The sequence below is a fragment of the Bos grunniens genome, chromosome 21, assembly GCF_055505025.1.
Source record: "Bos grunniens cultivar Pamir isolate PY7600 chromosome 21, Bosgru_T2T1.0, whole genome shotgun sequence".
Taxonomy (NCBI): domain Eukaryota; kingdom Metazoa; phylum Chordata; class Mammalia; order Artiodactyla; family Bovidae; genus Bos; species Bos grunniens.
In genome coordinates this window covers 47571696-47583199 of record NC_141185.1, presented here as the reverse complement: position 1 = coordinate 47583199, position 11504 = coordinate 47571696, and the positions used below count along the sequence as shown (strand labels likewise).

Sequence of the window (11504 nt, the reverse complement as noted above, 5' to 3'; positions counted from 1 at the left end):
GGGTGGACAGCGGCAGCCCGTGGAAGTACGGAAAAGTGAGAAGGTAGGGGATGGCCTCGCACACCAGGTCCCCACCAAGGTCAGAGACACAAGTACAACTAGGAAATGATTATCTCATTTCCGAATCTTTGCTCAAATGTCACCTCATCAAAGGGACTTTTCCTCCAATTTATATATTAAGTAGCACTGTTATCCTTTTATAACTTTTCTCTTAGCACTTCAGTTCAGTTGCTCAGTCGTGTCCGACTTTTTGTGACCCCATGAACCACAGCATGCCAGGCCTCCCTGTCCATCACCAACTGCTGGAGTCTACCCAAACCCATGTCCATTGAGTTGATGATGCCATCCAACCATCTCATCCTGTCATCCCCTTCTCCTGCCCTCAATCTTTTCCAGCATCAGGGTCCTTTCAAGTGAGTCAGCTCTTCACATCAGGTGGCCAAAGTACTGGAGTTTCAGCTTCAACATCAGTCCTTCCAATGAACACCCAGGACTGACCTCTTTTAGGATAGACTGGTTGGATCTCCTTGAAGTCCCAGGGACTCTCAAGAGTCTTCTCCAACACCACAGTTCAAAAGCATCAATTCTTCCAATTCTTCAGTGCTCAGCTTTCCCTATAGTCCAACTCTCACATCCATACATGACTACTGGAAAAACCATAGCCTTGACTAGATGGACCTTTGTTGACAAAGTAATGTCCATATGCTGCCTAGGTTGGTCATAACTTTCCTTCCAAAGAGTAAGCATCTTTTAATTTCATGGCTGCAATCACCATCTGCAGTGATTTTGGAGCCCTAAACAATAAAGTCAGTCACTGTTTCCCCATCTATTTGCCATGAAATGATGGGACTGGATGCCATCTTAGTTTTCTCAATGTTGAGCTTTAAGCCAACTTTTGCACTCTCCTCTTTCATCAAGAGGCTCTTTAGTTCTTCACTTTCAGCCGTAAGGGTGGTGTCATCTGCATATCTGAGGTTATTGATATTTCTCCCGGCAATCTTGATTCCAGCTTGTGCTTCCCCCAGCCCAGCATTTATGATGTACTCTGCATGTAAGTTAAATAAGCAGGGTGACAATATACAGCCTTGACATACTCCTTTTCCTATTTGGAACCAGTCTGTTGTTCTATGTCCAGTTCTAACTGTTGCTTCCTGACCTGCATACAGGTTTCTCAAGAGGCAGGTCAGGTAGTCTGGTATTCCCATCTCCTTCAGAATTTTTCACAGTTTATTGTGATCCACACAGTCAAAGGCTTTGGCATAGTCAATAAAGTAGAAATAGATGTTTTTCTGAAACTCTCTTGCTTTTTCGATGATCCAGCACTGCTATCCTTTTAATGTTGCTCTAGCATTTCTTAGCATGTGTCAGTGACTTGTCTCAGCTAAGCTAGGGATGAATTCTGTTGTCAGCAGTGTTTTGCGTTGAACAGCGCCTAGCACAAAGTTCGTTCTCAAATATTTACCGGCAGGGCCCAGTTCACCTGCAGTGCCTCCAACTGAGGCGCCTTCTCCAACCACCACTGCTGTCTTCAGGCTGTTCCTGTCTTACCCATCCTCAAACGTAGTCCTTCTGAAGCCAACAGCACTGGCTCCTTGCTACGCTGGCACCCCCAACAGCCTCAGGAGTACTGCTCCTTCTCTCCATCTCTGCTGAAGTGGGTTCCAGGCCCTCACCTGACTTAAGGAAGGGCTGGGCTGCCCAGGTTGGATGAGGTTAGGGGCACCAGGCTGTGTGCCTCATCCCTCAATTCCTGGACAGTCCAGTCAGTCCCTCTAAACTGAGAATGGAAGGCTGAAGGAGAAGCAGCTCGTGCCCTGAAATAAAAGCAGCATGTGGACCAGAATGAGACAAACGGGGAAAAGAGATGACTCTGAACAGGACAGGACACCAAAAGGGCGTGTCAGAGCCCCTGCCCCGAGAGAGCTGCAGGAGTTTACCAGCAAACTTCAAATTAGGCTGCAGCCAGCTGCACCTTGGCTGACCAGACTCCCCACCCACGACAACAGTGAGTTCTTGCATCTCTTCACGGAAGGGATGCTTCAGCACACAGAGCTCCCTCCACTAATGATTAAAATGGAATCTTCCAGAAATTGCTCCAGCAGCCAGGCCCAGGCACAACCTACCTGAAAAAATCATCAGTAGACCAGGATTAAATAAATCCTGGAAGCCTGTGAGGTAAGAGTCCAAGTGATAGTCCCGAATAGCAAAAATTTACTCCCGTTCAGTAAAGAACTGGGTCAGCACAGATGACTCCAATAGACAGGAAGCCTCCCAAGAAGAAGAAAGCTCTGAGGCGTAGAGGAGGAGCTGAGAACAAGTGGCCTGTGCCGACTCCCAAGGAGCTAGCCTCTGGTCCCTCCAAGGCCGGTCTAGGATGATGAGAAGAGGAGCCCCCTGCCTGCTGCCTGCTAAGTCACTCGGCTCTTAGTCTTCACAACCCCATGGACTATAGCCTGACAGGCTCCCCTGTTCCTGGGATTTTCCAGGCAAGAATGCTGGAGTGGGTCACCATGCCTTCTTCCAGGGGATCTTCCCGATCCAGGGATCAAACCCACGTTCTCTTCTGCCTCCTGCATTAGAACCTCAGGCGGGTTCTTTACCACTACCGCCACCTGGAAAGCCCAAGAGGAGCCCGAGAAAGTTTATTTGTGTGGCCTTTTTACATACCTGGACCAGAGGTACCCACTTACCAGAAAGGTACCTTCAAGGTGCACGAAGTGAACCAGAATGACTTAAAGGGGCAGGTCCCCACATGGCCCCTCCATTAACCTGGGCAGGAATCCTGTCCATTACAGAAGATGCAAGGAAATGTGCGTCTTTACTCTGAAATCCTAAGTGTCTCACTGTTCCCATTCCCCCACCTCAGACACAGAGACAGAACCGGAACTCTGCTGCAACGTGTTTATTATGTGCCAAAAAAACTACACCACAGCTTACTCCACACACCTGTAGGAGAGTGCAGTCTTGCCTGCATATACTACAATGAGGTAGAGACTTCACACACAGCTTCACGAAACCCACAGAGTAGCTGGGATATGCAACAATGCAACGTCAGCTCAGCAGGAGGGAGGAGGGGCATTATGACACTGGTTCTTTGGCACACAGCTTCCCAAAGAGGGGCAAGTCGTTTTGTTTTTTTTTTTTTTTAAAAAAAAGAAAGGAAAGAAGAAAGAAAAAGTCAAGTTTTCAAATTCCAGTAGCATTTCAGTCGACCGCAACTGTTGCTTCATACGCTTCTCAAACGAAGGAAATCAGGGTAGGGTACTTGTCCCCTCTGAGAGAAAGGGCTCCTGTGAGCCTTCATCTGCCCCCACCAGAAAGCAGCCCTTTTTTTTAGCTCAGTTACAAAAGAAAAAAGTCCTGTGACTTTGTGATTAAAAACTTCTATCAACCCTCCCCCCCCACATAAGTGCAACTTAAGAAGGTGCAATAAACCATTTTAAAACTATATACAGCAGCCGCTCAAACATCATTCATCCAGTCCAGTTTCAAATCCAAAAAAAATTTTTTTCTTGGTTGCAAATGCCTTGATTTGCAACTGTGAGAAACAGTGACCAGCAGTCCCCCAGACACAAATTTGCTATAATGTTAAAAGCTGCCAGGAAAGAAAAAAAATCTCTTGTTCCAAACGACTTAAAAACTGTTTTAAGGAGTGTAAAAAGGAACCGGTAAAAACCCTCGAGCGTAAAATATGAAATATGATTTTGGTTTAAATGAAGAGCAAAGTCTCCTTGTTGTTTACAGTAAAAAACACCAGCTGAACACTCAGTTTATGCCGTTCAGGTGGGGGTTAAATAAATGGAAAGGCACTGTATGGCAACTGCAAGAATGAAACCAATGAGACCTGCACATCATCACCATCAGTATTGCAAGGAATGTAAAAAAGCGCTTTTAATAAATAAACCTAGATGTAGGCGTCGTGTCAATACCTTCTGGACACGTAGTTCTTTTTTTTTTTTTTTTTTGCTTTTCATCGGCAAAATGAGGAACTAAAATCTGGGAAAACTACAGAGTCGCTTGGAGGGCGAGCCAGAGGGTCCTTGCCCTGGCACACCCTCTGAAAACAAAACCCGACAAAACTCATTGTGCATTAATTAGTGCAGAAACAAAGACAGATTCAGCAAGTGCAAAGGTGACTACGATTTCCCTTGTCCTCGGGAAGCCAGCTCCCTGGTCGCCGGTGGCAGGTGGGCCGCAGCAGAGGCGGCCGGCCCTGGGTGCACAGGCCCCTCTAGCTGGAGTCGCGGTTCTTCTGGTTCCGCATCAGGGGGCTGTGGTGACGCAGGCCCTCCATGCTGTGCCGCCAGTGCCAGCAGCTCCGGCAGAAGTACTTGAAGCACACCTGCGAGGGGAGAGAGGAGAGGAGCCAGGCCTGCGTCAGACCAGCCAGGGGGGCGGCTGCGTGCGCTGTCTGCTCTGACCAGGAGGGCGTGGGCATTCCTGATGGCCTCTGCGGGGTCACAAGAGCTGGCCCCAGTGACTCCTCTTGTCCCCAACACGGGTACCTGGAATTAACTGCGCACGCTGGGCTCCTGGTGTATAGCGGCCATGCCAGCTCCCCTCCTCGGTTCTGAGCACCCAGCTGCTCTTCCAGTCCCTGCCCATCCTACCTCCTGTGGAGCACTTGTGTCACATGGCCACATACATCACGGGAGAGCGTTCAAAGACAGTGACTCCAGGCCCTAAGGCCAGGCAGCATGGCTTCAGCGTCACACTCAGTGAGGAGAGGTGACTGTGCATGTAGATCAACACCTCAGCCCCAGCCCCTCACTCCTGCTGGCTGTGTAACCTCAGGCAGGCCACTAACTTCCAGATATCTGAAAATGGGGACCATCTGTGAAACACACTGACACACACAAGCCTGTGAGAAGAGGCTGATCAGACCCACACGTGATCTCAAGCTCTCCCCAGCAACCCACACTTACTTCACATCCTCCTCTTGCAGCCTCAGTTTAACTACCATCTACTCAGACTCCAAACCTGAGCGACAGCACCACTGCAAAACTAACTCCAAGTGCACACACAGTGCTGCGTCTGCCCAGGTCCCTGACTTCTCCTGTCACCAGCAGCACAGGCACCACTTGGAGACTGGTCACAAACGCGAGACTCAGGCCATGCTCCAAACCTGCTGAATCAGACTGTGCACTGACACAGATCCTCAAGTGATGAGCACAGACACACCACAGAGGACGAGATGCTCCGTCCAACACATCCAGATCTGTGCTCCACCCAGAAGCATGCGACAAAGCTGCCGTGCTGCTTTCTGCCTGCTTCTGACAACTGGGTACAAACCAGGTAGCAGCACCGAAACAGCCCAGAGATTCAGAAGTCAACAGAGACGGATTCCTTGCCTAAGAAGAATCAACCTAAAGGGCTTAGAGCTACAACAGCAGGACCTGCCTGGCTCACAGGTAGTGCTGACCACACCTGCCCGGGTCTCTGTCATCCTCAAAACCACCCATGAGCAGCAGTGCCCCACTGCACAGCACCCCCAGGACAGGGAGGCCACAGCACCAAGACTCAGCTCCACGGGCTTTCCCGCAGTTCAGGGTCAAGCATCACTGCTGCTTCTGCTGTGCTCTAGGAAAACCAGGAGGAGCCTGAGACCTCCGAGTTCCACGTGATGAACGTGAGGTGACAACGTTTAACTGAGAGCAAGGGTTCTGTAAACTTCTCAAGTGCCCAGGGGACTCACCTGATCCCGACAGAAGAATGGGCCAGGCTGGGAGCTGCAGATATGACACACAGAGTCTTCCAGGTAAGGGTCGATCTGAACCTGCAGACAAAGGCAGAGCAGGATCACTAAGGGGCTGCTTCTCACGGGGAGCCCAGAGGGGCCATAAGAGAAGGGTGGGTATGGGTCATCTATATGAACACAAGGTGGTTCCTATTTTAAGGGGCCCAGAAAGAACTAGGGCAGAGGACCCAGAGATCCTCGAGAGAGACAAGATCACTGCAGCAGCTTCCAGGCTGGCTGTGCACAGCATGGCAACCCCACACGTTACTGCCTGGCCTTCTCGGCAAACCTGACCCGCAACGCACTCACTCAGCAAAAAGCAAGCACTCGGAGGATGCAGGTTAGGATGGAAGTCAGCTTAGCTCGCTGTGCTGGTCAAGGACCACAGTGAGGGAAGGTGACCCCATGCTGAGGCTCCCATCCCCTCTCATCAACCAAGACCAGGCCCACCTTCAACCCTGACCCTCGGGTGCATCAGTGGAAGCCTGGCTCATAGCCAGCATGGCACAGCTCTCGTCTTGGGCCGGCCCTGAGTGGTGGCTGCCCAGACCTCTCAGATGGCCCAGAGGAGGGTACAGACCAGCCCACTCACCTTCTTGGTGAACTTGGTGGTCTTGATCTCCACAAAAGCAGCACTGACTGCTTTCAGGTAACTGCGCTGGTTGTTGAAAGTCACACGACCAGAGCCTACGGAAGACGGGAAACTCACCCTCGAGCCCGTCTCCCAAAGGCCACGTGTCAACACTCAGGAAAGCCTGCTCCTAGATCAGCACGGCGCTGCCCAACAGAAACATAAACGCGGGCTACTCGTGTGACTTTACCGATTCCCAGTAGCCACCTCTAAGGAATGTAGTGGAATGAATGAAAAGAATGCAGGAGAATTAATTTCAGTAATATTTTTTCTTTAACCCAACATATCATCATTTCAACAGGTGGCACTAGCATGTTTCAAGCCCTCGGAGTCACGTTCAGCTGGTGGCACCTGTCAGACTGCAACTGCAGACCACGGTGGCACAGCCCCTCAGGAGTGGCCCCTCGGGGGAGGAAAGAGACTCCTTTGTGTGGGCAAACCCACAGGCGTGGTTATTCCAGGTCAGAGCAGAAAGCCAGACACAGGCAGAGCACAGCTGAAGGCAGGCCAGGCAGGGGAGTCAGAAGCAGCACCCCCTGCCCAGCACCACCTCTACCCTATGGGCTCTGAGGTCCCCACCCTCAGTGTGCAGTTCCGCTGCGATGAGCACACAACACTCCTTCCTGCCCAGACACGCTGTGGGTGGGCAGATGGTGCATGAGGGCAGGGGGAGCATGTTGATCAGGAAGGCCAGGTTCTGTTCCACCTCCAAGCCCCAGCACTGAGACGATTCTGTCACCACTGGGAACCTGACCTTTCTCAGTGGTCAGGCCCCCAGACTCCCCTCCGCTAGGACAGCATGAGCTGTGACCACACTCTACTGCCTGGGTCACCCTGAGTCCTGCCTCAGCCTGGCTTGGTCTCTGACCCTGGACAAGACCACTTTTCAAGGCCTCTTAATAGAGGAAACCAGGCAAGTTCAGGAAAGCCCCAGCCTTTTAATAAAGTATTACCTGTTGTCTGTCTTAGAATGGTTTGGCTGTGAATGCTGACCTTCAAACCAGTGTTCCTGTTTTGTTTTCACCTCCTATCACCTCCTATAGGGCTCCTATCAACTTTCTTCCCCTTCAAGGGAGGTGGGGGGAGAGGAGTGGGTATAGAGAGGTCAGTACTGGTGGCATACCTAGAAAAAGATGCTAGATTGCTGGTATATGCTGATGAGCAGGCCTAGGTCAGGCCTCGCCTCCACTCCCATAGGAGAGTGTCACAATCTTGGTCTACACCCTGGGGGCCGCCCAGCTGTCCCACACAGAAGTGGGACACTCACCAATGGGATACTTGTGCTTATCTGTGTCAATCCCAGCATACACTACACCACCAAATAGGTCGTTGAGAATGGCGGCCAGGGCCTCGGCGTTGAGCATCCCGTGCAGCGCACCCACGAACACCGTCCTGCTGGGGTCAAGCCTCTGGGAGGGACTCTGCACAAAGTTGCTGTCGGCCAGGACCCAGGGGATCACCTGCACCTGAAAGCACCCACAGGTGTGTCAGTCCCGGCGGGGAGCCACGGTGGGGCTCCCGCAGCAGGAGGCGTGCGCCGCAGACGAGGCTCAGCCCCACACCGTCCCAGGCACCCTCAACCCCAGCACAGCGAGACCTGAATCTCACTGAGGCCGTGAGTCCAAAGTGGTGCAAAGACAACAAATGGTCGAACAGTAGCCACTCATTCTGAAGAGAAAGAACTGTCCCGAACCATCACACCCAGGATCCTGGTTCTCTGTCACAACCTTCAACAGTGGGGTTCCAACAAAGGACCGTGGTCACTGATGAACACACAGCATGGTCCAGAGTCCCTGGACAGGAAGGGCTCGCAGAGGAACGACAGGACAGGAGCTTGAAGGACAGAGGGTGGGGACCCTTAAGGTATCTGTGAGGAACGCTTACTGGTCCAACATGTGTATCAGAGGGCTTGGACAGGAGCAGTGGGATAGCCGGAGAGACGCAGGGTCACAGTCATATACAGGAGGTCACTGTGGTTCAGCAGAGCAGAAAGACACCAGGGCAGGAGCAGACTGTGCCCTCTGCCTCCAAACCCCTTGAGCCTAGAACAGAATCTGGCTGGCAAAGCAGGCAGGAGGCTCCAGAGGGTTGACAGATGATCAGTAAGTGTTCTTGGAAGATTAATCTGTGAAGTTTTTTTTTTTTTTAAAAAAAAAAGGTCTCAAAGTAGAAGAGATTTGAGGCAGAAAACCAGCAAGGAGGCAAAACAGTAGTACAGAGGACAGGTGATGAAGACCGGGAGAAGGCTGGGGAAGCTGGGCACAGAACAGGCCACGACCAAGAATATTCTTCTAGAGGAAAATCTGCAGAATGCAGACCACCTGGGCATTGTGGGGAAAGAGAAGAATCAGGACTGATGGGTTGCAGACCGAGGTAACCATGGGGAGCCGATTTCACTGAAGATGCAAAAGCCCATCTTGTTTTTTCCATTCCCATGGGAAAGTATAGCATCCCGGGTTGCCACCAAGCTTTCCAAAGTGAAAAGTGAAAGTGAAGTCGCTCAGTCGTGTCCGACTCTTTGCGACCCCACGGACTGTAGCTCACCAGGCTCCTCCACCCATGGGATTTTCCAGGCAAGAATACTGGAGTGGGTTGCTATTTCCTTCTCCAGGAGATCTTCCCAATCCAGAGATTGAACCCAGGTCTCCTGCATTGCAGGCAGATACTTTACTGACTGAGTCACCAGGGAAGTCTCTTCCTTAAACGTCAGAGTACATGATCACAGGACATCCTGAAGAAAGGCCCCGCAGGATGGTGGGGCTCAAGTTGGACCTGAACCTACAGAGAGGTGAGTCTCGGTCGAAGGTAAGAGGAGGGCCACAAAAGTGAGTAGTTTGTCTGACTGGGAAAGAAAAGGGGGCATCAAATACCTACTACTATGGAGAGGAGATACAGGAAGGAAGACGGTCAGAGAGGGATGAGAACCAGGGCAGCCTACAGTCCATGCACCCAAGAGAGACACTACAGCACTGCCAGGTGATGAGATGGGACCAGGACGCAGGAAGGCGTCTGCAGGGGCACTGGAGAGGGGGAGGGTCTGTGGTAGCCTCTCACTGCGAAGGCAGTGATAGCTGTGTGAGCTCCATGCAGCAAGGACGGACAGAAAGTAGGGAAGCTGTGGGTCACTGTGGGCAGCCAGAGGACAAAATGCGTACCAACACCAAGAAACATCTGTAAAACCAAGAGTCAGCTCTGTAAGGTAGATCTCTTATTTTAAGCCAATGTGACCATCTCAATGAAGCAGGCATCTTCCCCCTTACCCTACAGATTTCAACAGACTTCACTCTCTAGAGCAGCTTTAGGTTCACAACAAAACTGAGCTGAAAGTGTGGAGTTCCTGTATACCCACTGCCTCCACAGCCTCTCTGACTCTCAGTGCTCCGCACCGGAGTGGTACATTTGTTCCAATCATGGAGCCTACACTGACATCACTGTCCGAACTCCATGGTTTACATCAGGGTTCACACTTGGTGTCTGTTTTTCCACTGTAACTCTATGGGGTTTTTGGCAACCGTATAATGGCATGTTGGACACGACTGGGCGACTGAACAACAACAATCTACCACTTTAATGTCATAAGACAGCAACTTTACCATCCTCACCGTCCTCAAAATCTTCTATGCTTTGCTTGTTTATCCTCCAACCCTGTAAGCCCTGGCAACTGCAGACCTTTTTACTAATATAGGCATTTCAATCTTCCATTTTATAAAGGAGGAAATGAAGTTTGAGAGATATTGACTATCTAGTCCAATATCACAAAACACACTCTAGAATCAAATTTTTAAAAGTTTTAACACCGATTCCTGAGTTCAGAACTTTGACAAGTGGTTCTCCAACACCACCCATTAGCACCACCTGGGGAATTTGGTTAAGGTGCAGATTCTCAAGCTCCAACCAAACTGACAGAGATCCTGAGGCAGGGTTCAAGAACACGCAGTGAGGCCCCAGGTAGGATGACTCCTTGCTTGAGATTCAAGATGCTAATCGCACACAAGGTTGACACAGCAGAGATGCAAAGGGAGAGAGAATCAGACGGAGAGAACCTCGTACTAAAAAAGCCCTGAATGGTAGTGCAGAAGTCACCATGGGCGGCGGGGGCGGCTACAGAGGGATTTACCCCAGGTTGGGAGGTCAGCAGGCACAGCTGGAGGGCAGGACTAGGAGGAACCAACTGTAGATGTTAAGACCAAGCAGAGTCCATCTCATTTCTAAGAGAAGAGGTTTGGGAAGGCAGTGTTGGCTAGAGTAGGAAGGAGACTGAGAGCTGGGACACAGTCTGATTTCCATGAGCAGGAGCACACACAAACCGCTCATGCCCAGAGGTGGCAGTGGCGGCTTTAATACATCAGAATGTTTGCTACACTCACCGCAGGGCAAGAAGAGCAGCCCTTTCACCTCAGTAGGAATTAGCGTCTGCACCTGCGTACCCACCTCCCCATGAAGCCCTCCTTCTCACAGCCAGGCCCCTGATCCAGCAAGGGCTCTGCGCCAGCTCACCTCCTTGCAGCGCATCCTCCGGCTGGACATCTTGAAGTAGTACTCGCTCAGGCCGTCGGGGCTCAGCGGGTCATGAGAGCAAGCCTGAAGCAAGGCCCGGACAGACTTCTCCAGTTCGAAGACCAGATACACATACCCTATTACCAAGGAAGGAGAAAGTGCATTAACATCCCTCGGGGGGGCTAGTCCTCAGCAGGGGATTTATGGCAGGGTGTTGTTGCTGGTTTTTTTTCCCCCCAAGAAAGATGGCATATGGGTAAGACACATTTGTGTCCTACTTCCAACGGGGGGAAGGGTGGGTGTGGCAGGACAGAGGGTCCCGTCATCACCACACAGCTCCTCACAGCACAGCACAAAGTATGCTCACATTGGCAAGCCTGGCTTTCCTGGGCGAAGGAGCGACATGGGGTCTGTGGCGTGGGGGCGAAGGTACTTCTTTAAAAGCCTAGTTTGATCACTGGTTCATCAGTGAAGATGGGGCAGCGTGAAAATAGCACCTGCTCCTTTCTACAGGGAGGGAATCTCATTTCAGACCAGTGAGGACTCAGACACTTGGTCCTCATTCCTGCTAACTCCAGAGGGATCTCAGAATCAGGTCAGGCGACAACGTCACTGGGCAGGAAAGACAAACACCTCGCT

The 11504-nt window shown here is 51.2% G+C and overlaps 1 protein-coding gene across 36 annotated transcripts in view; it reads right to left on the bottom strand.

Annotated features, from left to right (window-relative positions):
* Positions 1-2887: 2887 nt before the first annotated feature.
* CPEB1 (cytoplasmic polyadenylation element binding protein 1) overlaps positions 2888-11504 on the bottom strand; it is a 108370-nt gene continuing 99753 nt past the window's right edge. For all 36 annotated transcript variants that reach the window (XM_086364392.1, XM_086364413.1, XM_086364397.1 and 33 more), the window contains 5 exons: positions 10866-11002; positions 7636-7834; positions 6330-6424; positions 5696-5776; positions 2888-4342 (listed from right to left, as the gene is read on the bottom strand). In XM_086364392.1, coding sequence (XP_086220518.1) covers positions 4232-4342; positions 5696-5776; positions 6330-6424; positions 7636-7834; positions 10866-11002 — 623 coding nt within the window. In that variant the 3' untranslated portion in view covers positions 2888-4231. The remainder of the gene's footprint in view (positions 4343-5695; positions 5777-6329; positions 6425-7635; positions 7835-10865; positions 11003-11504) is intronic.